At 45.9% G+C, this 27,687-nt stretch overlaps 1 protein-coding gene across 1 annotated transcript in view; it reads right to left on the bottom strand.

Moving 5' to 3' along the window:
- Window positions 1-16,640, bottom strand: part of HK1 (hexokinase 1) — a 79,224-nt gene extending 62,584 nt beyond the window's left edge. The window contains exon 1 of the mRNA XM_043983910.1: window positions 16,378-16,640. Within this exon, the coding sequence (XP_043839845.1) occupies window positions 16,378-16,440 (63 nt within the window). The 5' untranslated portion in view covers window positions 16,441-16,640. The remainder of the gene's footprint in view (window positions 1-16,377) is intronic.
- Between the last annotated feature and the right edge of the window lie 11,047 nt (window positions 16,641-27,687).

Genomic DNA, 27,687 nt, shown 5'->3' with positions numbered 1-27,687 from the left:
CTGACTCGGCTCACTCCTCCTCGCCTCGGCATCCCCCCTGCATTAGATTCTCCCGTTAGGCTAAATTACTCTGTCCTCACAGACACCAGCTGGATAACGGCGTCTCCTGGCAGGGCCCCCAGCTCAGGCCCCCGCTCCTTTTGTCCATCCAGCATGGGGCCCTGCGTGCAGGAGGGGTGCTTGCTAGAAATGCCTCTGACTGTGAGCAAAAAACAATTGCTAACCACTCTGATGACTTCTTCCCACTGGGCGGGCTCCATCAGAAGGCCTTGTTCCTTGAGATAAGACCCAAAAGCCTCCTTTACTCAGTCCAGGACCAACGAAAGGAACTGCCTTCTTCACTGCAGCCCACATTTTCTCGAATTGGAGAACCGGAGCTGGGAGCAACCTTAGAAACCATCAAATCCAAACCTGGAGTCCCCCATTTTACCGAAAGTGGGCGAGGGGATTCCAGACCCACCCTGGCTTTCTTGACAACAGGATCTCAGCTGAGCCTCAGAGGGTTCAAATCCCAACTCTGCCGCTTACTTACAACAGCGTGATCTTGGGCCAATCCCGATGCCTCTTCCTCATTTGCAGAGTCACGAGGTTGGATTAAAGGACCTCTGAAGTCTCTTCCAGCTCCCAGCCCTAGGAGGGTGAGGTGCCCTCGGGCAGACATTGGCAGGCGCTGTCAGAAAACCCAGAAAATCCTCCAGCACCAAGCAACCGACATTTATTAGGCATGGACTTAGTCACAGCCACTATGGGAATATGAAGACCAAAGTGAACAAGTCCTGCCCTCAGAGAGCTTAAATTCTATCCAGGCAGATGACGTGTATATGCAACAAAGAATTTCAGTATCACCCTCTACTAATGCTCTCTGAATTTCAGTCTCTTCCTCTGTAAAATGAAAATAAAAATACCCAGAGTACTTATCTCACAAAGTTTGAGGGAGGTTCAAGGGAGATAATGGAAGTAAAGTGCTTTGCTAACTTGAAAGTACTTGGGGGTTGGGAGAAAGGGGAATCTGGACAAAATGGGGCCCAGGAACTTCAGAACAGGACCTCTGTGGTCTCTTTCTAAATATCGCTGGGGTTTCTCCCTTCGTTACAGTGAATAACAGTGGGAGAAGTCTCCAAGAGAAAACTTTAGGCCCGATATCAGGAAAAACTTGCTGACAATTTGAGCAGTGCCAAAGTGGAGTGAATGGGCTGACTCGAGGTGGAGGCTTCGAGCAGAGGCTGGAAGACCGGCTGTGGGGGAGCCATGGCGGGGATTCCTTTTGTGTATGGCTTGGACTGATCGGCCAGGGAGGTCCCTTCCATCCAGTTCTCAGACTCTTTGGCCTTCCCCCATGCTTCTCAGGCCCTTCCACAAAGCCCAGGCTCGGGGCTGGGAAACCCTTTGGGTTAATTCAGGTTTTAAGTCCAACCTTGCAGCCGAGGTTAGCCTGACCTCTCGGCGGCCTTGACCCCAGGTGGCAGCAGCCTCCCACCGTTGGGGCCCTTGCCCAGGGCCCAGGACAAAGCTGTCACATTGAGCCGGCTAAAAATACAGGCGGCTACTGATCGCTGGAGTGAATAGCAATGGAATGTGGTATGGCAGGAAGAACAGGAGGCCTGGGATGGACGGCACCCAGGGTGCCATGGGAGCAACTCGCAGGCCTACTCAGGCTCAATGAGGGAAAGCCGGGGTTGGGGTGGGGGGACCATGCAGAAGGACTGGTGTGTGCAGTGTGACCTTGGACAGGTCACATCAAGCTCTCGGTGTTTTTCCATTGGGAAAAACAAGGATAACAGATACTCTGCCTGGTCTGAGCTCTTCGATAGATCGATGAGGTACAGTGGAAAGACAAATGGATTCAGCGACAGAGAATGCAGGTTCTAGCCCCACCCCCCAGCCATTTACTCTGTGACCCTTTGATCTCTCACTTAGAGAGAACTGCATCCTCAGTTGTAAAATAAGGAGGGGGTCGGATTGGAGGGTCTCTCAGGCCCCCTGCAGGGCTAAATCTATGATCCTGTAAGCCTACTGTGTGCAGAGGCCCTCAAAGAGCATGCCTTCTTTTAGAAGAGGCAAGGAAACAATGTAGATAGACGTCTGTGGTGTGTCATTCTACATGCCTTCCTTCTGAAGGAAGGCGTCCCAGAAATCTGTTCAGGAAAAGGACCCACGACCTTTGTCACAGCCCAGATGGAAGGGACCATAGCGACCATCCAGTCTAACCCCCACCCCTCCCATTTTACAGATGAGGAAACTGACTCGGTGAAGGCAAGTGACTTGCCCAAGATGATAATGATGACAATGCTTGTTTATCTTACAAAGTAGTGGAAGGAGGGAAGAACAAGTATTTATTAAATGCCTACTGTGTGCCGGGCACTGGACTGAGCACTTCACAAATATTATGCCATTTAATCTTCAGGACAACAGAGAACAACTGAATTTGGAGTCAGAGACCCTCAGTTCACACCCCAGCTCTGCTGTCTTGATCCCTGGGTGACCTTGGTCTTTTCATCTCTCTGGGTCTCAGTCTGAGGCCCCTTCCAGCCCTGAAGATCTATGAACCCATAACAAGTGGGTGAGGCAATGTCCTGGCATGGGGTAGGGAGCACTGGATTTCAGGTCAGAAGACCTGCCTCTCCATATGGTTCTGACACGGATTGCTTCATACTGCCTTGGGCAACCCACTTCCTCCTCTTAGCTGGAGTTTCTTTTATGCCGGGTTATTGTTGGTTTTTTTCTAAACAACCACTTTATGGCTGTTTAAAAACATAACTATCACTTCCCTTGCTCCTTCCCTCCTCGACAATACAAGCTTCTCTTACAATAAGTTACAGTTTGGCAAAATAAACCATCACATCTGAGCCTTGGTTTTCTCATCTGTAAAATGGGAGGGTTGGACGAGATGATATCCAAGGTCTCTTCTGGATCATCCTAAGTATTACTGTGCCCATTTCACAGATGAGGAAACTTAGGTGTAAAAGAGACTTAGGGAGAGGCTCAAAGCCACAGAGTTTGGATTCAAGCCTCCCAAGGTCAATGATCAAGGTCACCTTCAGCTCTAAATATGTAATCTACACTATTCCATGCCAATCACTGAGGGTTTCCTATGCATACTCTCCATCTTCATGGTGTCTCATTGGGGAAGCCTTACTTCCCAATCCCTGCACTCTTCCCTCTTTCCTCATTGCCTCTCCCAATGGGCACCCATGAATCCAACATCTCTTCAGGCAAGGACACAACCAGTCTGATCTGTAGCCACCCAAAAGGTCATCAGCAAATGACCTACCTACAGTTCTCTCTTCACTGGCAAAGCAGTCAAGTGACTTCCTTTTTTGTTTGCTTTAGATTAAGTATTTTTAAGCACCTACTATGTGCCAGACTCTGTGCTAAGCACTTTAACAAGTCTCTCATTCGATCCTCACAATGACCCTGGGAGGGAGGTAGATAGTCTTATTATCCTCAGTTTATAGATGAGGAAACAGGCAAAAAGCAGCTAAATATCCTGCCCAGGGTCACACAGCTAGATCTGAACTCAGGCCATCCAGACTCTTGCCACTGGGCGGTCTAGCTGCCTGCATGCAGGTTTAGCTCCCACACCAATCGTTCATTTTCTCCACAGGGTAATATTCCTCAGTGGACATGCTCACTCTTTACCCCAGGACTTCCCACAAAAGGACACAATGAATGGCAAGTATGGAAAAATGGCCAAGAGTTGAGTACCACTGCTAGCGAGGACCTCACAGAGAGGACGCCCCAGGAATCCATGCTTGGCCTGAGATGGTGTGGCACAGCAGGAAAGGGAACCTGGAGTCAGGGTGACTCTTAACACTTGCCAGCCTCGTGACCCTGGAAACCTCACCTTCTCTCTCTGAGCCTCAGTTTCCTCATCTGTCAAGTGGGGATAACAACACTAGTCATACCTATCTATCTATAGAGGCAGCTCGGTATAGTGGGGAAAGCACTGCTCTAGAGTCAGAGCTTGAGTTCAAAACTAGCCTCTGTCTCTTCTTACTCCCTAATGTGACCTTGAGAATAATTTTGATGTCCCTGGGCTTGCTTCCTCAACTATAACAAACATAACAATGAGGCTTAATAGCCTCCGAGGTCCCCTCCAGTTCTGATGCAATGATCTGGTCCCTCCTTGATTTTAGCCCCTTCCTTCTGCATGCGTGGATACACAGACACATATGTATATGCATGTGTATGTTTGGACATACACAGTTGTTTATATGTTGTCTTCCCCCATTAGGATGTGAGCTCCTTGAAGTTGGAGATCCATGCGCAATGCTTAGCTCACAGTAGGTACTATGTATAAACAGTCAGGTGACTTAACCTCTCAGAGCCCCAAGCAACTCTATAAGGAGTTGCTAATATAAATCCCTCAAGTTCCCAAACAGATAAAATGACCCGTCTGAACCCAAAACGTAATTTTTTTTTTGGTGAGGCAATTGGGGTTAAGTGACTTGCCCAAGGTCACACAGCTAGTAAGTGTTAAGTGTCTGAGGCCGGATTTGAAGTCAAGTACTCCTGAATCCAGGGCCGGTGCTTTATCCACTGCGCCACCTAGCTGCCCTCAAAACATAATTTTTTAAAGATACGCCTGGCAACCCTTAAAATGCTACATAAATGACATTCATGATTGCCCCATACTCCTCGCTCGTTTTATCAGTGATTTGGATAAAAAGGCAGAGATGGCAAGTTTATCCAAGCTGCAGATGCCACAGAATGGGGCAAGAGTGCTAACCCAATAGAGTCAAGACACAAAAAGCTCTAGGAGGGCTGGAACACTGGGCCAAACTGAGTCAGAAAAAGCCTCCAAGGGAGAAACAGAAAGTCTTACACTTGAGCTAAAAAAAAAACCATCAGCTTCACAAGTACAAGAGGGGGAAGCATGGCTAGCCAACAGCTCAACATGAGTCAGTGATGAGGTGTGTACAAGAGGCACACACATTGTCTAGGACTGGAGCTAACGGTACCAATGATCTCTGCCCTGATCCTACTACACCTGAAGTACTAAAGGAGGTGGGGGGGCGCATTTTAGGGAAATTTGGGGTAAGTTAAGAGTATCCCAGAGAGGCCAACCATGAGGATGAAGGGCCCAAGTTCATGTCATCTGAGGATCAGCTGAAGAAGGCTATGTGTTTGGCCTGGAGAAGACTTTGGGTGGGGAGGAACAGACACCATATATGCCATAAAGCATTTTTAAAAATTTAATTTAAAAAAATTTTTTTGCAGGGCAATGAGGGTTAAGTGACTTGCCCAAGGTCACACAGCTAGTACATGTCAAGTGTCTGAGGCTGGATTTGAACCCAGGTCCTCCTGAATCCAGGGCCAGTGCTTTATCCACTGCACCACCTAGCTACCCCTGCGTGGTAAAGTATTTTGAGGAGGGTTTGTCTCCCCTGCTAGAAAGTGAGCTCCCTGAAGGCAGGAATAATGTCTTTGCCTCTTTTTGTATCCCCAGCACAACTCATGGTATCCTAGGGCCTAGCACATGATAAGAGCTTGATAAATGCACATTTTTCTAAGTTCATCGAGCTCATCCTTTCTTTCTTTCTTTTTTTAGGCAGGGCAATGAGGGTTAAGTGACTTGCCCAGGGTCACATAGCTAGTAAGTGTCAAGTGTCTGGGGCCGTATTTGAACTCAGGTCCTCCTGAATCCAGAGCTGGTGCTTTATCCATTGCATCACCTAGTTGCCCTGAGCTCATCCTTTCTTATAGGACAGCAGTATTGCATCACAATCAAATACCATGACTTGTTCAGCCATTCCCCGATTGACAGGCATCCCTGTGATTCCCAGTTCTTTGCCACCACAAAGAGAGCTGCTATAAATATTTTAGAACATATATTGAAAAGCAATAGCAAGTTGTACATAATAGATTTGCAGCTTCATGTGCAATCATCTTTTTAAAAAACTATACTCTGTTATGGAAATGTTTGTTTTATTCCATAAATGAAAAATAAAATAATGTATTTTTTAAAAAGCAAAAAAAAATTTTTGCTTGATTGATTAATTTTATTGACTGGCATATGGTACCTGTAGCATCTACCTAACAAAGTTGTCAGGAGGATCAATTTGATAAATCTATAAAGCATTTTGCAAACCTTCAAGCACTATACTGGGTGTCCCAAAAGATTTAGTGCAGTTTGAAAACCATTAACGTTTAAAGCTATTTAAGCTTTAAAATTGCACTAAGATTTCTGGGATAGCTTGTATAAATGGCAGCAATCAATAAGTCTCAATAGCTGGCCTAGGAGACTGCCCTACTCCCCTAACCTATTTATAACATTATTTCTATGCAAAAAGGCATTCAGAACACTGAACACTGCATATACAAATGAACTTCTGGAAAACGATTCATTTTAATCTAATGTCCTGGTGACTAAGGAGTAAGGAATAAAATAACATTTTCCATGTTATTTTATTCATCTATAAAGGTGTCATTTTATTTTCCTAATTTTAAAAATTCCTCTGATGACACTATCCTAAGCCCACCCCTTTGAGCAAAAAAAAAAACCTATTACTTTTCCTTATTTTGTCAATGGGGCAATTTAGTTTGGGAGTGGTGGAATGTCTTACCTAAAATCAGTCAATAAACAGGGCTGTGGACCCTGTGAGAGTCCAAGGTGCTGGCCTGTCCAAACAAATCAGGAGCCAGGAAAAGAGGCCTGGCTTTTGCACGGCAATAACAATGTTTAAAATCAGACTCCCTGAGACCTTAGAGCAGGGAGTCTTAACCTTTGTGTTCTGGGCCCCTCTGGTAGTGAAGGGAAGCTGTGATGGGCCCCTTCTCAGAAGAATGTTATCAAATGCATAAAATAAATGACACAGTAGTACAAAAGGAAACCAATTCTAGTAAAATAATCATGAAAATATATATGAAAAAGGACCCCCCTTAAAGATGCCCCAGTCCAACGATTTCCCAAGAGCTACAGGCCTCATCAAGGTTAAATAGCTCCAATGTCACACTGATACTTAGTCCCCCTGGAATGCAGAACACTTTTTGCCCATTCAAGGGCAGAGGGAAATAACGATGTGGGTGTGTAAACTTCCTCCATGGGTAGGGAGACAGCTTCCATTTTCAAAGTGTTGTGCTGCACATGTCATGTTGTAGCTCTGCCTGCCTCCGGATTTAGTCATCCACTCATTACCCACAAGACACGACTAGAACCCACAGAATAAGGGGCCGGCTAGAGAAAGAAAGAGAGATGAGAGATGCGGATGTGTGACAGGAAAACAACAGGTCCTTGTCCTTGTTTTAATTCCCTAAAAACTTTCATGTACTTCTACCAAATAAAACTAAGGGGTTTTTTAAAAGACTTTTTTTTTTTTACCCATAAAGCTAGGATTATATAAATATTTCATTAGCAGCAGTCAATGGAGTTGGTGTTTCTCATCATAGGCCCTGTCAACTTAATGCAGTCATACTTTACAACAAGAGCTCTGCTTGATAAGGCGAATTAGGGCCTGGGCTAATTTTACACCAAGCTCATTGCTGAAACATGAATGAACACATGCAAGAAGGGAGTACAAAGGACTGGCTTGCAGTCACTTACAAGTTTAACCTCCTAGAGCTTCCATGATGGAAAATGACAAGGTTAGACCAGATGGCCATCGTGGCTAGGTCCCTGCCAACTCTAAATCATAGGACCCTAGAGTGGGGGAAGGGGAGTGGGGGTTACCAAACATAGGTTCTACTAGCAGCAGAAAATAAAATAATCAAAAGGCAGGGATATTGGGAAGCTACCAAATTTCTCTCCCATTTCAGAATATAATTTGAATAACCAAGTTACTACACTTTCAAGGTTCTCCAGTAAACTGCAAAAAAGGAAGGAAGGAAGGAAGGAAGGAGAGAGGAAGGAAGAGAGGAAGGAAGGAAGGAAGGAAGGAAGGAAGGAAGGAAGGAAGGAAGGAAGGGAGGAAGGAAGGAAGAGAGGAAGGAAGGAAGAGAGGAAGGAAGGAAGAGAGGAAGGAAAGAAAGAAAGAAAGAAAGAAAGAAAGAAAGAAAGAAAGAAAGAAAGAAAGAAAGAAAGAAAGAAAGAAAGAAAGAAAGAAAGAAAGAAAGAAAGAAAGAAAGAAAGAAAGAAAGAAAGAAAGAAAGAAAGAATCAACAGGTTCTGGGATTCAATTCAACCCACATTTCCTAAAATGCTTGCTATGAATTAGATACTATGTTAGGCAATGGGACTACAGGAAATTTTAGTCTTCTGCACAAACTAAATCAATGTAGCTGGAATAAGTAATTATGGAATGGGAAAAAAATTGCATCAAATATCTTCAATAAAAGTGATATCTGAGATATAAGAAACCCGACACAAGGGCCATTTCCCAACAAATAAGTGATCAAAGACAAAACAAAAAGCTCCCTGACTTTAAGAACTTAGATTCTACAAGAATGGAGGGTGGGGGAGGAATTCTGTCAAAAACAAGTATTCTCCAGGGGCAGCTAGGTGGCGCAGTGGATAGAGCACGGGCCCTGGAGTCAGGAGGACCTGAGTTCAAATCCGGCCTCAGACACTTAACACTTACTAGCTGTGTGACCCTGGGCAAGTCACTTAACCCCAATTTCCTCACTAAAAAAAAAAAGAAAAGAAAAAAAAAGAAATCACCCAGAAGAGATCTTAGACTGATTTCATCAGCATTCGTCCAATTCCTTTATGTGAAGCCCAGAGATGTAAAGCTATTTTTCTAGGGTCACCCTGAAATTGAGTGGTAGACTCAAAACTAATCCAGATTTTCTGACTCTGCATCCCAAAGTTATTTCCACACCCTCCAGCCTCCCTAAAATGTGGAACAGAATTAAGGACCAGGAAGGGGGGAGTAGGTATTAAAGTTCCACCCCCTCATTTTATGGATAATTTGAACAATCTAGTTCCCCCCCCCCCCCGCCCCTCGCCCCTTCGTATTATGATACTGAGATTAGGTAAAAGGAAAAAAAGATCCAGAGAAGGAATTTACCCAATGTCTTATAACTGGCTGGTGGTAAGGAACAGGATGAGAAGTCTCCTGACTCCCAATCCAGGGTCCTCTCTGAGACACTCTAAATGATGAGCAGGGGAAAGTGTCAGAAGACCTGGTTTCCAAACCCAACTGTCACTTAATTTAGTGAGCAAGATGCTTCACCTTCTGGGCCTGTTTCCTCATATGTAAAACGAGGGGTTGATTTTATAATAGCTAGCATTTATATAGCACTTTGTGGCTTCTCATTTGAACTTCATTTCATGTATGCCCTAGTCTCTCCAAAATAACAGAAACTTCCCAAGTGGCAGCTATATCTTCACCTTCTTTAGCATCTTCTGTTGACACCCAAAGAGGACCCTCAATGGAGAACAAATGACTCCTGTGTTATTCAAAAAAGTACCTGGAGAGAAGTATTCCTGAAATATTTAGCACTTGGGGCTGGTTTGACTCCCAAGGTCTGGCCAGTTCTCCCTAAGATGCCAGCCTTCCAGGCTCTTGGATAGAAATAAAACATTTCTCAAAACCTAAGTGCATTACTCTGAATTTGGGCCAGCTGTCTAATGGCTGGAGAGAGTTGAAACTGACATAGCTGGTAAAAAGTTGAAACTGTCTCCTGGCTAGAGCTGAAACTAACATTTGGGAGAGAGTTGAGGATGACATGGCTGTCTCATGAATGGAGAGAGTTGAAACTGACATATTGGGAGACAGCTGAAATTGACATAACTATCTCCCTAGAGAGTTGAAATTGACATTTCTCAGAGAGAAGTGAAGCTGACATAACTATTTCATGGTTGGAGAGTTGAAAGTGACATATCTAGGAGAGAGTTGAAACTGACACAGCAATCTCATGGTTGGATATAGTTGAAACACCACCCCACTTCCTGGACTTCTAGGGATTCACTATGTTTATTTTTCTGCAACTAATTCTCATACATGTTCTCCCAGGCTTCCCTCCCAGCCTTTCAAGGGGTCTGGACTCCAATGGCTAATTGGTATTTTATCAGATAAGGATTGCACAGAGTAGGCACCCACTAAGATACTATCAGAAATCTGTTTGCCTTTGTTTCTCTTGTTTGGGGAAGTGTACCCAGATTAGCACCAAGCTTCCAACACATCTCCAGCTTCCTACAGTCACATGGGAGGACCAGATGTCCAAACACTGTTTAGGTGTAAGTCTGACCACTGCTTCCCCTCCCCTACTTTCTGGCTCTGTATCTGGATTTTCTACTGGGACATTTTTCAATTTTCAAACAGAGTCACTTTAACCTCATTCAAACTCAGGTTTTGCATCTATAAAATGGAGATAAAACTATCTGCAGTATTTGCCTCCCAGGATTCTCGTGAAAATCAAATTATAGAAAATGTGTATAAATATCGATTGCTAACATTTACATAGCCCTTTAAGGTTTGCAAAGCACTTGATTAGTTATTTCATCTGATCCTCTCAATAACCCCAGGAAGGAGGTACCATAATCATACTCATGAGGCTGAGGAGTTAAGTGACTTGCCCAGGGTCACACAGCAAGTAGGTGTCAGAGGCTGAATTTAACCTCATGGCTTCCTGACTTCCAAGTCCAGCAAACCTTAAAGATCTATGCAAAGGACAGTTATTATAGAATATGCAAAGCAGGGTGATTCACAAAATATGCAAAGTACTTTGAAATATTGAAAGAGCTATATGAATGAGAGTTCATAGGATCAGAGCTGAAAAGGGAGGCAAGCACTGGGTCCAGAGAACCTGGGTTCAAATCCTGCCCCTGATATTTACCAGGCATGTACTTTACAAGAAGATAATAGATCTCATGCTGGGAGGGATCCATCCAATCCAACTCTTACATTTTACAGCTGAGGAAACTGAGGCTCAGAGATTACCCAAGGCTATACAAGTAGTAGTGGCAGAGGCAGGATTTCAACCAAGGTCCCCTGACTTAACTGTATCATACTGTGGTTTGGTGGATCAGAGAGAAAAAAATGGAATAAAGTAATGTGTAACTCTGGACTAGTATTCAGTTCTGGGAATTTTTTTTTAAGGAAGATAAATCCTTGAGTGAGGCCATCTCCTCCAGGATACTTGGGACCAACCACCACAGGGGTCAGCTGCAGCAGCCCGGGGCATGTCTCATTTTCTCCAGAGAACCCATTCACCTTGAAGCTGTGACCTTACATCTCTGAACAGAAATGCTCAGCCCACCCTCTGTACAAATATTCACAATCTCACCAAGCTTGTGAAGCAAAGGAGGAGGGCATTTATTATTTATATTTAGATCTGGGCGGCTCCGGTAACTGAAGCCCGGAATCAGCATGTCTTATCTTTGGGCTTTAGAGCTTCCAAGGTGTTTTCCTCACAACGTCAGGAGGGCGGTGTGCTTGGGTTTGGAGTCAGGAGGACCTGAGTGACCTTGGGTAAGTGACTCCAGCTCTCTCCAGGCCTAAGGAGGCTCGACTATAAAGCCAGGGAGTTGAACTCAGCGGGCCCTGAGGCTCCTTTCCAACTTTTGATAAAGTTAAGTAGGTTGAACATGATTATCCCCATTTTATAGAGAAAGAAACAGAGGTGGAGTGATTTGATCTCAGCTACACAAAGCTTTTTCCTCCCCTGGGAGGCAGATAGTGTAAACATTATCCCTGGGTTACAGAAGAGCAAACTCAACCTGGTCACAGAATAATCAGTATATTAGAGACAGCAGTTGCATCCAGGTCCCTGATCCCAGAAAGAGCTAATAAGAAGGTGACCAGTAATTGTTTTTGTTTTGTTTTTTTAATCCCAAATAGAAGCACTGTTTAAAAATATCCAGGGGGCAGCTAGGTGGCACAGTGGATAAAGCACTGGCCCTGGATTCAGAAGGACCCGAGTTCAAAGCCAGCCTCAGACACTTGACACTTACTAGCTGTGTGACCCTGGGCAAGTCACTTAACCCCCACTGCCTCACCAAAAAAATAAATAAATAAAATAAAAATAAAAATATCCAGAGCCTAGCAGCAAAAACAATTAGGAGGCATCCTGAGCCCCAGTGGCTATGAATTAACCTTTCCCTGGCCAACCTGGCTTCCCTTTATAGGATCATAGATTTAGGGCCTTAAAGGTCATTGAAATCAAACTTCTTTTATGGATGTGAAAAAAGGGACCTAGAAGAGGGAAGTAACTTGCTTAAGGTCAAACTGGTGACAGGGCTGAAATTTAGGGCTGGGTCCTTTGGACTTCAAATCTGTAACTTGTTCCACACAGGTTTAGGTGTGACCCTGGGGAAATCCCTTCACTCCTCTAAGTCCAAGCGATCAGCTCCAAGGGGCTATCGAAATGGGGCATCAGTGTGGTCACTCTACGATTACATACAACCCAACGCTGTATTAAGCGCCCTAGAAAAGTACAAATCAATGCCACCCAGTCTGCACAGAGGCACAGGCCTGGGACCAGATCTAGGACCAGGACCATCCCCCCACCTCAGCCCTTTTCTACTACAGCCAAGACCCACGGAAGGATGCCGGGCACTTTGACTCCATTTGGCCAACGGGAGAGAATGGGTTGATAACCTGCTGTTTCTCTGCCAGTTCTATCTTTCTGGGAGTATGTAAGCTCCTTGAGGGGAGGGACTGTTTCCATCTTTGTGCTTGTACCTTGCACATAGTAGGTGCTTATGTGAAGAGAAGCAATGTGAAAGGAATCCCCATATACTACCTTCTAATCAGGGAAACACTTAGGGTGAAAAGCCTCACACATACCCTGTGGGGGTATGTGCAGAGATACATCCGTACAAAGACAAATAACCACAAATAAATATGGGAAGCACCCACTTAAGTCAGATGGCAGCACGGAGTTAAGACTAGGCAACCAGAGGAAGCACTGTGGAGTAGGGTACCGACCCAGTTGGATGTGGGATCAGGAAAATCTGGGTTCAGATCCTATCTCAGAACTTATTATCCATGTGACCCTGGGCAAGGGGCTTAACCTCTGTCTCACTTTACTCATCTGCAAAATACCGATGATAATGATAATAGCTAGCATTTTTTAAGTTCTTACTGCATGCCAGGGACTGTGCTAAGGGTTTTACCATTAGGTCATTTGATCCTCATAACAACTCTAAGAGGTAAGCGCTATTAATATCCCCAATTACAGATGAGAAAATTGAGGTAAAGAGTGACTTGCCCAGGGTCACACAGCTATAGTGTCTGTAGAAAGATTTGAACTCAGGTCTTCCTAACTCCTTTGATAATTCCTTAAGCACTTATGAAAAATCAAATGAGCTAGGGCACTATAGCCAGTCATCATTAGTATTATCAGAGACCACCTCCATTTCCTTCAAAGGAGGTAAGTGCTAGCATCCTAGCCAAAGTGTGGGAGATTCCCATTCCCATTCCCCAGGCCAGCAGTGACCCCTCTTAATTTACCTGTAAAAATAGGGGGGGGGTGGTCTAAGCAGCTTCTAAAGTCCCAGGTCTGAGTTCGAGTGCCTGGCACATAGTAAGCACTTAATACAAGTTTATTGATTACGACTATGATTACAAGAATCCTCTGTAAGCCCCACCAGGGAACAACGAGGAGGTGACAGTGAGACTGGACTGTGCAGTGCTGGGAGCCCCTGGGAGGAAGATGTATTTACTAAATAATAATATTAGTTCACATGTACATAGCACTTTGAGGTTTGCAAAGCACTTTACAGATGTATTTTCTCACTTAGGACAAGTGACCAAGGTCATCAGGACAATAGAGAGCTATGAGGCCAGGCCTAGGTAGGAAGCTTACATTACAGTGTGGCGCTCACAGGCCTCAGAAGGCTTCTTCTTGGGCCACACCCAGTTTGAGCTTTTCAAAAGCATCTCTCTGTCTCTCTGTCTCTCTGTGTCTCTGTGTGTGTGTGTGTGTGTGTCTCTCTCTCCCTCAAAAGGAAGGTTTCACCTGTAGGAAGTGACTCACAGAATTCTCCAGCCTTAAAGAGGCCTGAAGAGGACCTGCTTCAGTGACAGGACCCCACCTAAAGCATCCCACAGAGATGAGGAGTCATCAGGCTTTTAAATGACCTCCCCCCACCCCCACCCCACCCCACCCAGTGTCACTCAGGCCCTGGTGACTGGACAGAAGCCTGGGACACAGGACTCCCACATGCCATATATGTGAGTATAAAGAATGACTCTAAGCCTAAGAGGGGAAGCCACCAGCCATCATTCCCTTCCTCCCCTTCACTGGAGGGATGAGGAAATGGGTCCAGAGAGGGGAAGTACCTCCCTCTAGGCCCCACTCTGGGAGGAGATGAGCCTTTGGCTCTGTATTGCTATCAGTCTCCTACTACCTATGCCACCCACAGGATCTGAGATACTATATATGGCCACTCCAGACTCTATAAGTGCACCATATAAGACTAGAATACTATCTTGGAGCTGAGGGACCTTCGTCCCCTTCCCTTGAGGATCAAGTCAAATTGAGATACCGCGTAAATGGTCTGCAAGCCTTTAGAAAGCCTGATATTGTGTCATGGGCCCATCTGGCAGTCTGGCAAGGCCTATGGGCCCTTTCTCAAAATAATCTTTTTAATTAACTTAAGGAAATGCTAAATGAAAAATCAAAATGGACTTTCCCCTCATCCAAGCTCTGAAATCTATCCACAGACCCAAGTGCTGTTAAAGTTAACATCCTGAGTCTCAGTTTCCCCACCTTTACAATGAAAGTTAGCCTAACTTTCTGAAGATGAGAAGCACAATACAGAACCAGATGCTCCCCACACATCGACCATGAATGACTTGGGGAGCTAGGACTTGGCTGCCCACAAGAGGTGCTCAGTGACTCTCAGGCTTCCTCATCTCTAAAGCAAGGCTACTGAAGAAGCGGTTCCCCCAAGCTTTCTCCACCACTAATCACTGGGCTTGGGACACCCCTGAGGATACACGAGGACCGCCTTCCTCAGGGCTGAATATCTCTGTGCAAGGAAAGAAGACTGAAATCTTCGCATTTCCAATGCTAAAAATTCCATCCAGGGCAAGCCTTCTTTTCACTCAGTATCTAAAGTACCCTTCGGAAGGCTGCTCTGGCCCTCGCTCCTCATTCCACAGGTTCCCAAAGCAGTCCAAATCCTGAGTCTGAGCATTCAGCCCTGGTGCTGCCATTCTCCAGCTGTGTGTGTGACCTTGGCCACGGGATGACCTCTTTCTGGGTGGGCTGGCTCCCATGACCTCTAAGTTTGGCTTTCCCCTTCTGCATCCATATCTACTCTTTTTCCCTGGATTCCCTAACCAGAGCCCCATGTGAGAAAGGGAATGGAGCAACACACAAGGACAATCGCCACCGAAAACACCAGACCATGAATCCTCAGAAGACCTGGGGCCCGTCCATCACAAGTGGACGCCCTGATGCTGAAGCCCACTCTGACCTGCGGAGTGCTCTCGGCACACGTTTTGTCTCAAAAAGACATTGCAAATGTGAGTCTGGTACCAGCAGATCATACTACCTGGGCGCTGGCAAGGGCCCCGCAGCATCACTACCCTGTAGGTTTGTGAGGGGGTCCATAAATACGGACGCAAATAGTCACAGCCGTACATATGGCAAGTCCCTAGCATCCAAAAGCAACACATATACACTGTATGCATATGTATGTCTATAGAGACACAGAAACACTGGGACATATTAGTCCCAAACACGCATGCCACGCACCCTCCCGGCGGAAGTGACCAAAGGGTCTTATTTTATTCCCATGATTTGGGGAAAATCACAAGTCCGTCTTTCTGGAGTTGGAAAATCCAGCCAGACCAGAAGCTTGGAAAGATGAAGCAAGTGAACCAATGGTGTTCTCCTCACCCTGCCCCCACCCCTAAATGACGGGATGCTGGGGAATGCCTGTAGCTGGCTCCCCGCTCCCGTCTTAATTAACAAGCTCTCCCAGCTAACAGCAGCTGGGGGGAAAAAATAGGGGAACGGGCCCCAGTTGCCCCAGCTAAGAAATTACGAGACTGGGTTTTCCTGTCTCCACCCTGGGCCTGGTGCTCCCTCACTCGCCCAAGGCTTTTTCCAAAGCCGTGCCTCCGCACATCCCCACCCCCCACCCTGGGTGCAAACCCAGTGGCCCAGAGGGGGCTATTTCCGAGGCCGGTAACAGAGGCCTTGGGGATGGGAAATCTTGCTTCTATAGTGCGAGGCTGTTCGGGGGTAAAGGGGACGTCTCCATCCCGTTTTCAAGGACACTGCAGTTATCCGCTGGGTCTCACAGGCTGTGGGGCCCATGTACAGCCCACCCCGTGCTGAGGCTAGACCCTGGGGGCGGGGGAGGGCTCCCTGGGAAAACGGGAGGAGGGGAGGGGGATCCGGGATTCCATGCGGCAGCAGCCGCTTTCCAAGCAAATGCGCGTAGCTCCAGCTGCGAACGCCGGCCTCCCGGGAGGATGGGGCCGGGAGGGAGAAGGAGAGAAGGGAGGCAGGACTGCGCACCCCCGGCCGGGCACTCACCTTCTTGATCCGGTCATCCTTTAATTCGGTAAAGTAATAAGCGAGCAGCTGCGCGGCGATCATGGTGCCGGCGAAGGCGAGCCCAGCCCGGGGGCTCCTGCGTTGCGATGCGATGCGATGCGCTCCGCTGAGACGCTGGAGCCAGTCCGGGGTCCTCCCTCCGCGCCGGTGCTAGGGCCGGGAACGCCGCTGCTTCCTCCTCCCTCGCAGCCGGAGAAGACGCGGACGCCTTTCCGCCCCCCCTCGCTTCTCCTTCTCCTCCTCCTCCTCCTCCAGGGGAGGGTGACAGCCCTAAGCCGGCCCACCTCCTGCTCTCCCATTGGCTGCCGGCGCCCGGCCCTGCAGCAGCGGGGTGGCCGGGCGGGGCCCACGGGCCAAGACTGGGGCGGCATCCCGGTCTGTGTGCGGGAAGGGCCGAGCGAGCCGGGGGACTCGGGGAGGGGCGGGGTGGAGCCGGGGAGGACGGACCACCCCCCTCCCCAAGTCAGGCATCCCGGCATGGGCACGTCGCCCACGTACAGCGAGGGAAGCCTGCGTGGGTGTGCTGGGGGGAGGGGGCAGGGGGGGAGCCCCGCCCGTCTTCCTTCCCCTAACCCAGGATGCTGTAGCCCTGAGTAAAAGCATGCTGGGGATGACGACCGGACAAAAGGGGGCCGAACAACTCCAAGCCTTCCTCCTCCCTCCTCTGGGGCTGCCCCCAGAGGTTCGGTCTCTGGGCAATCGCTGGGTTCCCTCTAGCCCTTGCGTTCCTTGTGCAGCGTTCTCGCGTTCTCTGCCCTGTACTGACATTCCATGATGCCCTGTTGCAACGTTCCTGCAAGAATATTCTGCGATGTCCTGTTGCAACGTCCTTTGCGCCGAGGTCCCTTCCTGCAAGAACATTCTAAGGCCTGTTGCAACGTTCTATGGCCTGAGGTCCCTTCCTGCACGAACATTCCACGTTCTAATACTAGCAGGCCCCTTTCCTGCATTCCCTTTCTCTGTTCCATCCCTCGTTCTGTGCACAACACTCAGAGGCCAGTTCTGGGTCTCTGGATCTCGGGCCTCGCTGCTGTCCTCTGTAAAGTGTTCTCCAGGGTCAGTCCCAGCAACCACCTCCACGTCCGTAGGATCGGGAGGAGGAGGGAGGGAGGGAGGACAGTTGGGGGTGGGGGGGGGGGTCACACAACCTCAGGGCATTCCACAGGCGAGCCCCAGACTTAAGGACCCTAGGTTGGGGCACCTGGATGCGGAGGGCGCGGGCTTGGGCTGCAAGCAAGCAGTCTCTCCATCTGAGATGGTAGCAATAACCCAGCCAAGCCTCAGCCGCGGCACCGCTTCCCTCTCGCGGCTGCAGGAAGGCGCCCGGCTGCCGAGGCTGTTGGGGTCGGGGGAGGGGTGGAGCAGGCGCCGCCCCAGTTCAAACTCGTCACGATCCTGGGCGGGGGAGCGGGTGGGAGATAGCTTGGCGAGCGCACCTCGAGATGTAGCTGATGTAGCCGCCCCGCCCCGTGCAGGCGGGCGGATTTGCATCACTAGGGCCAGACCAGGGACCGCCACCGCCCTGGGCCTGGCGTATGCTTTCACCTTCGCCTCATCCCAGTCTTTAAACCGGTTCCCTCCGACCTCAGAGGGCATTTGGTGTCTACTTCACTGTCTAGCCTTCATATTCGCTCTCAGAATATGGGAACTGCATAAACCCCCATCACCAACCGAGGGGCCTTTTACTGAGACCCAGAGAGGGGAAGACACTCACACTCTTTGGTGGTGAATTATTTAATCCTTTAAACCTTCTCACGGGTTAAGAATAAATCACCGACTTCCAAACTTCTATAGTTAAGCACTTTGCAAAGCCTAAAATCGCTCTCTAAAATGTAAGCTGCTTCTTCTACCCTCTTCCCACAAAATGTCAGCCCTGGGACTGCACTTTGGGATCATCTGGGTCTAGGTTACACATGAAGAACGGACTGAAAGATGGGAAAGGACTTGACCAAGGTCATCTAGGTAGTACTGGACAGGTCTTGAATTCTAACCCAGGTCCTAGGACTCAGAATGCAGTTCTCTTCCCCTTCGAGAAGTCAGAGGACCACCACAGAACCACAGAATTAGAGCTACAAGAGACCTCCAGTCAAATATCTCATTTTATAGAAGAGGAAACTAAGGCTCAGAGGTTAGGTCACACAGGTAGCAAGTGGAAGAGTTAGGATTTTAACCCGGATCTGTGGCCACCACCCATCACTCTTTTCAGGGCAGGACGCTGAGGGGCTTGTAATGTTCTCCTACAGATTACAGGCCGCACCAATATAACCTTGAGCTCAGAGGTTTAGGGACTGATTCTGGCTACCATTTAAGGAGGATGTTCAGCTCAGAATATATCATTTCTCGGCTGGCAGCACTTCCGTGGGACTTCTCCAACCTTCTCCAGATGCCTCTGCCCTGTTTTCAGCTTCCTTTGAAGTATGTTGTCTACCTTCTCCTGAAGATAGGGACTGTCTTTTTCTTATTTTTGTATTTCATATTTGTATCATAACAGTTACCATTAAGCCAGCAGGAAGGTCATCTTCAGTAAGGTTTGCAAAGTGTTTCACATAGGTTATCTCATCTGACCCTCACAACAATCCTGTGAAATAGTTGTTATTATTTATTATCCCTATTTTATAGATGAGGAAACTGAGGCTGTAGCTAATAAGTATCTGAAACAGAATTTGAACTCATGTCTTTCTCATGCCAAGTCCAGTCCTTTATCTGTTTTGATATCTGGGATTTGCTTGAGCAAGCCAATAATGGAAAAAGGAAAGGATTCATAATGAGAGAACCGTGTCATGAACAGAACAGTGGACTGGAGCTCAAGGGGCCCAGCCTCTAGTCCTACTTACCTTTGCCCTTTGCTGCTCTCAGAGGCATCAAAGGTAAATAATGCCGGAATTTTAACAGCTGAGTGGAAAATACTCAAACGCCAAGTCATAGGATTTGAGTTCAAATCCTAACTGTGTTACCTACTACCCTTTGGACCTCTTAACCTCAGTTTCCTCATCTGTAAAATGTGAAAATTGGTCTCCATGCCCTCTAAGCTCTGTCCCTGTTCTGGATCTATGAACTTGCTCTTTGACTTCCTAACACTGGGCAAGTGATGTCTCTCCTGGGCTTCAGTTTCCCCATTTATAAAAGTATGGGAATTGGACAAATGATCCCAAATTCTCCTCTGGCTCCAAAATGTCTGTAATCTGTGATCTCTAAGATAAGGACATTCCCAAGCAAACTCCTGATAACCAGGGTGACCAAGGTTGAAAATCGCCAATCACCCCAGCCTAAAAAAAAGAAAACAAAATCTAGCCACCATCACCTTCCAGAGCCCAAATACTATCAGAACTAATGGTTAAACAGAATCTACTGATGATTACACATTGATGGATCCACAGTCTCATTGGCCTAGAGGCACCTTGGGAGATCACAGCCCCCACCCCCACATTCTCCATCTTGAGCCTGCCATCTCCTATTTAATGACTACTAAAATCTGTGTCAGGGCAGTTAGGTGGATCAGCACATAGAGGGCTTGGCCTGGAGTCAGGAAGACCTGAATTCAAATCCAGCCTCAGACATTTACTACCTGGGTGACCCTGAACAAGTTACTTAACCTTGTTTGCCTCAGTTTCCCCATCTGTAAAAATGAGCTGAAGAAGGAAATGGCAAACCACTCCAGTATCTTTGCCAAGAAAACTCCAAATAGGGTAATGAAAATTAGGATACAACACACACACACATACAAGATCTATGTGATCTTTCTCCAGCTCTTTTAAGCCATAGGTTCTCAGAGAAATTTCACCAAGCTTACTAGAAGCCTTCGTGTCTCTCTCTTTTAGTATTTTGTAGACACAAGTAGAAGGCCTGGTATTCTCTCTATCACCTCTCACTCTTACCAGTTGTCTGAGATCTTTTCCCATCACACATGCCCTGGTAGGCATCTTTCGGGCCACTCCTCATGAGCAACTCATTGTTGACATATGATGTCCCCAATGACCCACCATGCCAACTTGTGGTTGCCTTTTAGGTCCCCTGCAGTTTTGATTTTTCTGTGCTGTCCCATAATACATTACCATCTCAGAAAGAATACTGGCATTAAGATGGGACTTGGCAAAAATCAGCTTGGGATGGCTAAAGGTATTAGGCGTTTTTCCAAAAGTAAATCCAACCCAGTCTCAGCCTCATGTTCAACTCTGGGCTCAGTTCATTGGCATCTGTAGCACTTGATAAACTAACTTGCTGGACTTCTGGCCCAATCTCATGTTATGATTAGTAACATGAGTGTGTTCTTTACACACTTTGTTTTTCCAGCATATATGAAAGTCGTGATAAATCACCTTTTCTATAAATGAGATCTTACTTATGAAGTGGTGGGCAGGAGGACCAGGAACAACCTCCTAGCCTAGGTCAACACCTTCAGTTAAATAGCCTATAAATATCACCCCCGTGCTAGCAATCTATTACTCAAGAAGACACCTTCCATTGGTAAGCAACAAGATTACATCTGTAGTGGGGGATTTGCTGGGAGATCAGGGAACAATCGCTGTCAGATATAAGTTTAAGAGAGGTTTTCTCAGACTATTGCTAATAGATTATTAGACCAAGCTCATGAGTCAAAGCCCTAATTCCAACTCTCTTTCATCCTCCAAGTCACTCTAGGACTCATCAATTTTTCCTACAAAATGCTTCTTATTTCTATCTCATGTCCATTCCCACTGTCTTTCCATATACTAGAATAAGCTCCCTCCCTCCTTATTTCTACCTCTTGCAATCCCTGGCATCCCTCAAGGCTCACCACATTAAAAAGAAGTCTTTTCTGATTCCTTCCCTCCCAAAGCTTTAGGGCTTCAATTGTTTTTCTTTCTTTCTTTTTGGTGAGGCAATTTGGGGTTAAGTGACTTGCCCAGGGTCACACAGCTAGTACGTGTTAAGTGTCTGAGGCCGGATTTGAACTCAGGGTCTCCTGACTTTAGGGCCAGTGCTCTATCCACTTCCACCTAGCTGCCCCTTCAATTGTTTTTCAAACGGTGTATAGGCCTATCAGTTTCCATATTGCATCACCACCCTCTCTCACTCAATAAAATGTAAACTCTTTGAAGGTAGGGGCTATTTCTCATCAATGTATATCCTCAGTACCTTGATTAGAATCTTGGGACTCCTAGCCCTTCTCTATCCCTATACTCTGTGGCTCTCTGTAGAACCTTCCCCCGTGCCCTATTCAGTGTAAAAGGAAATAAATGCTAGAATTTACCATGAATCTGTGCATAAGACACCAGGTAGATTAATTTCAATAGCATTACGTAGCTATTTATCAAGTATTCCCTGTATACCTTGACAAGCTTCTTGTACCCAGTGAAAGATGCATAACACAGTTTGGGAATTCTTGCAGTAGATTATAGATGTTTATTGGATTGGATTAAAAATCCCATTTCCCCACTCTGCCATCTTCTAATTCAAACCTCATCTCTCATCAAGTTATTTTGGCTGTTAGGACCACCTCCCCATCATGTCATGCTCATTCTGTTTTCTAATATTGACTAAATTTCTCCTCTCATCTGTGTCTGACATCTAACTATACTTTAAAGTCCATCTCCACGTAGGTACAACCTCCCTACCCTGGCTACTCCAGGCCATATTGATATTCTCAACTCCTAGAAGCTTTATATGTAAATTAGCAATTAATTATAATTATACTCTTCACAGTCATTGTGTTAGTCTTATCTCTTCAACTTGAAAGAAGCTCCTAAGTGCCTGAGATCATGTCTTATACATAGAAATAATAACTCCAATTTCTGTGTTGCTTTAAGGCTGACCCAACACCATTTTCTTCACTGGAAAGAAGGGAATACAAGTCTCATTCTCCCCCCGTTTTGCAGATGAGGAGATTGCTGCTTATAGTGTGACTTGCCCATTTAGTGGGCATCAGAACCAGAATTTGAATCCAGCCCTTTCTTGATTCCAAGTCCAATGCTCTTTCTGGTACTCTCTCTTCTGCACCCAATGTGCCTAGTACAATGCTACTTCAGCATTTGCTGATTATCAGCTCGTTCCTTCTCTAAGAATTTCAATTAAAACGGAAAATTCAATTCACAGAACTATTACTGGATCTCTTCATCCAGGATCAGCTTTCATCCAGTGTTTCACAAGCAGAAGTGGGAAAAATTGGTAACACTTTGAGAATGCAAGTACGGTTTCTAAGACCATGAAGTGTTCGTAGGCATGAAAGAAAAATGAAAAAAACAAAATCCTAACAGCCATTCTATCCTGTCTGACCACCACCTTCCCTGGGCAAGAGAAGAAGGCCATTTCTAAAGTAAGTTAACCCAGTGGTACTTTATCTTCCAGTATTGGGACATTACTGGAGGAACTCGGGAAGATCTTGGTCCCTTTGGTTGAATGTCTAGATCTGAAAGGGGCACATTAATTTAATTAATTAAAGGGGCACAGCAACGACCATTTTGCTTTCTATTTCTTATTAGTTTATCCTTTAGGCATATTAAATGCTGTTCATATATTTAGGTTCACTTTGTAGGGCAGAAGTGTGTTGGAATGAATGTAAATTCAGAGACTACTACCAGTTTTGTGAACAGCTGCACCAATCAGATATTGTAAGGAGAGATGCTGGCATCAGAGTTGGCAAAGAAAACCTGTAGATACCAGTACCTGGTAAGCCTAATGTGGCCAAACTTTGGCTTCTGTCCTGGATTTCTCCCCCTCCAGATCTCTTTAACATCCTACAAGCCCTTTGTAGTCTCTTCCACAGAAGGCATTAAATTTCTTTTTTTTTTTTCATGATCTCTCATTCAACACTGTCCTCTCCACCCACTAAATCCCAGATAATGGAAATTCTGGAGGAATTGTTCCTTATCTACAATTCAAAAGATTATGATTTCTAAGGGACTATTTTCAAGGACCATTAGGTAGAACAGTGATAAAGTGTCAGGCCTTGAGTCAAGAAGACTCATATTACTAAATACAAACTAGCCTCAGACACTTACTTGCTGTGTGACCCTGGGCAAGTCACTTAACCCTGTTTGCTTCAGTTTCTTCATCTATATAATGAGCTGGAGTAGGAAATGGCAAATCACTCCAGTATCTTTAAATGGGGTCATGAAGAGTCAGCCACAATTAAAACAACTCAACAATAATAACAACAACATGCCATTTTCAAGACAGAGGAAGGAATATCTGGCAAGCTAGGAAAGTAAGGGATGCCTAAAACTTACTTTACACCCTGTCTGCCTACATGTTCACTCTGTGTGATACCATGGTTCAGCCCTTCCCTAAGGGAAATCCAGTCTGAAAGGGATCGTATCCAGAAGGGACTTGGGTGCCTCCTTCAGCTATCTGTATCTAAATGTATGTCTTCTAATCCAAAGAAGGAAGCCTTCCCCAGTAAAATATTATTCTTAAGTCAAAGGTATAAGATCCTTCTTGAAACTCTTTTTCAAGAGTAACAACTATTGGGTGGAAGGAGGTTGGCCATGGCAACATTGTCAAGGAATGGTGGTACTGCCTGCTTGGTATACACAGCCAATTAGTTAGGTGGTCCATGGGCATGAACAATATTGGGAGAAATCTTGAATACTCATGACTCATTGCTGCCTACCCCACCAAAAGTCAATGCCTACCACCATCCCTACCTCCCAGGGATACATCCTTGTGTCACATGCTCAAAGGGCCCACCCTGGATTCATACTACTTAGAACTTTAAAGAACTCTAAGATTTTCTCCTTAGAAGCTAGGTAAAAAAATCAGTGGGCCAACGTAACGGGGAAATTGAGCAAAAGACAAAGTGTCAGAGTCAAGATAATGGAGTTCTGTGTCTACCACATTGAGTGGGGACCATATAGAGTGAGGTGATACAGGATGAGTCTAGAGGGAAGAGAGATAGTTGAAAAGCACACACATTCAATTCCCCATGGACAATGTTTCATGGTGTGTCTTTTATCCATAGACAGGAAGGAGAGAAAAATAATTTCTTCCATCCCCATTCATTCAAAAAATATTTATTAAATACCCACTATGTTTTATACATACATACAAATTCTATACCGGCATCAAACTTTCAACAGTTTGATTTTTCCTGTGGTTGGTGGTGTTGCTTCCCTGCTTTTTTTCTTTATAACTCTAAGAGAGTGATATACCAAGTTCTCAGAACTCTGATTCTTTAGGAACATATTTCAGCCTTTACCTTTTTTGTACTCCTCAAGATCCCCTTCAAATCCTGACCTTCTAATGGAGAAAAAGAGGCACCCCATTCCCTATCTCCTGTTACCCAATTTCTTATTCCCATCCCCATCCACCCTTTCCCCAAAATCCCAAACCAAACACCACCTACCTCTTCCACTGTGCTGTCTGGAATGCCTGCTCCATAGGCAACAAACTTGCTTTCACCTTAAAACTCTTCCTTACACACTCTTTCCATCCTCTAGCAGTCACAAAGACCTGGCTTCCTTCTTAGGATGCAGCCTTCCTGGCCGCCCTTTCCAACACTGGTTGCACTTTTACTTTCCCCCCTCAAATCATCGGTCAAGGTAGGGGAGTTAAAATGCTCTTTGTTCCCCATTGCTATGTCCAGGTTCTCCAGTCTTCACCATCATTAAGTAACCTTGCCTCCTTTGAGATTCATGTAGTCCACCTCTACCACCCAATCAAAATCCTGGTAGCTGTTGTCTATAAACTCCCAGGACCCTCCCCTTCCTTCCCCAACAAGTTCAGTAGCTGGTTCAAAATCTCTCTCTGCACTTCATACTAAAACTGCAATATACATCTTGATAGTCCCTCAAACACCCCAACCTCCCAATTCCTCAGCCTCTTCATTTCCCATGATTGAGTTCTCCATCCCACCTTGACCATCACAAAGATGGCTCCGGATCTTTCCATCACCCACAAATGCACCACTCCCACATTATAAAGCCTGACATTCCCTTATCTGATCACAATCTGGTTTTCCATCTCTCATAAGCTCTATTCTTCATCCATATTCTCCTTCATCATATTGCCCATTGTGCCTTGACAAGCTGGGATCACTCCCACCACCTGCTCCCTTCTCTTGGACATATGTGCTGCTAAATCATGGTGGAGAAAGTCAAGCAAACATTCTGAATGTGTCCACTACAAATTTATATTACATAACCTCAACTAGGCACTCACTGCTGCTAGGCAATCAATCCTTCTACACCTCCCTAATTAACTCATCACAGCTGATTTATCACACCTCTGATTGATCTACACCTAAACCACTCAACACAGCTGATTGATCTCTATGTGCACTTCCCAGCAGGAACCTATCCCTTTGAAGTAGGTGGAGAAAGGTGTTTCCCCTCATCTCTTGTGTCAACCAGTCTTATTTCATATCACTCCCCTTATTACACTCTCCATTCCAGTCAATCTAACCTGCTGACTATTTACCATACATAACATCCATTTCCTATCTCCGGGCCTTTGCAGAGATGATCCCCCCACACACACCCATAATTAGAATGTACTTTTACCTGGCCTCTGCCTCATAGAATTCCTAACTTTCTACAAACTCTACATGAAGCCTTTCCCCATCTCTTAGTTGGTACTTTGTATATATTTAGTATTTACTTCTCTGAGGATATAATGTAGCCCCTCAATAGGAAGTAAGCTCCTTGAGGGTAGAGAAGATGATTTTTTTTCCTTTTCTTTTTGCATCTTTAGCACTTAGCACACAGTCCTGATACTGGATGGATTGAATTCTTCCTCTGGAAGATTAATGCAGCTTGGACTTTATGAATGACTCCTGTTTATCAATCCAAAGTGAGGAACAGCAGAAGCAAAGAAAGGATACACTTGAACATCTTACCTTTTGATTGTAGGAGAAAGGATGAATTAATGACTCAGAAATCTTAAGCATGGAAGGAGAATGCAGAAAACCAAAATGAACTTGGCTAAGCAGAAGCAGCGGAGATACACTTGAACGTCTTACCTTTTCACTGCTCAAGGGAGGAGTAATTGGTGGCTCACAAGTCTTAAGCATTGAAGAAAAGACAAGACAGAAAGTGAAAAGAAACTTTGTTAAGCAGGTTTAGATAGGTGCATCTACAATTCAGTCACTACTTTATCTATCAAAATCTTTCTCAGAAAGTGAATGGGCATAGAAACAACATTGAAGGGTGGGGAAGGGCTTTGGTTTGCAGCTAAAGGCTCTGCATTTAATAAATATTAAGCAGGAAGGGTCAAAAACACCCCCTGCAAATAGCAGAGGTTTGACCATTGCTGAACAGACAGGCCTTCCATGTCCCTGTACTGACAGGGGGCATTTAGCTTACTGTTTCTTCATCTGGGGGCTTAAGGGACACAGGACACCTCTGAGGGAGCTATAGAGAAGTGGAAGCAAGAGCTCTCAGGGATGTCAGCTATTATCCCATCCAATCCACTCATTTTTTTTCAGAGAAGGAAACTGAGACTCTAAGGGGTTCAATGACTTGCCCAAGGTCATACAGGCAGGAGCTTTGATTTAGACCTGGAAAGCAATTTAAGAAATAATCTAGTTCAACTGCCTCCTTATATACCAGATGCACAGAGTCCACAACCCCAGTCAGTAAGGGTCAGAGTTCAACATCCAAGTGGACAAGATGATGGCTTCTTGGTGGGGATGGGCAAAAAGGAGGGGTGGAGTAAGGGACAATATCACAACATCTGGAGACTTGACCCTGTAGTAATTCAGATGTAATTGATGGGATTCTAGAGGTTACTGAGCCCCCACCCCCATCCCCTTGACATCAGAAATAGGGTGAATAAGTCAAAGAAAGCTGGTTTAGAAACCTGGCTTGGGGGAGGCTGGTAGAAAACAAAACCTCTGGGCGTGTTTGGGTCATTTCAGGGATGCTGGGGCATTTATGTCAAAAGCCAGGCTCCCACCGTCTCCAAAGGCATTGCCATAGAGCTCAAGCAGGAGGAAGGGATCTTAGAGGCCATCTAGTTCAACTGGTTCGTTTTACGCAAAAGGAAGCTGAAGCTCAGCCAGTAAAGAGACTGCCAGTGGTCTCACAGTCCCTAAGTGTGGGATCTGAACCGCCCTCGCTCCTACACACCAACCAGCAGGCCACACTGCTCCCTGATTGTTCACAGGATTAAAGAATGCAACCTCACTCATTTTAAAGAAGGCTCAAGGGGCAGCTAGGTGGCGCAGTGGATAAAGCACCGGCCCTGGATTTAGGAGGACCTGAGTTCAAATCCAACATCAGACACTTGACACTTACTAGCTGGTGACCCTGGGCAAGTCACTTAACCCTCATTGCCCTGAAAAAAAAAAAAAACCACCCAAAACACAAATGTTGA

The sequence above is a fragment of the Dromiciops gliroides genome, chromosome 2 (assembly GCF_019393635.1).
Source record: "Dromiciops gliroides isolate mDroGli1 chromosome 2, mDroGli1.pri, whole genome shotgun sequence".
Taxonomy (NCBI): domain Eukaryota; kingdom Metazoa; phylum Chordata; class Mammalia; order Microbiotheria; family Microbiotheriidae; genus Dromiciops; species Dromiciops gliroides.
This window is presented reverse-complemented; position numbering and strand designations above follow the sequence as displayed.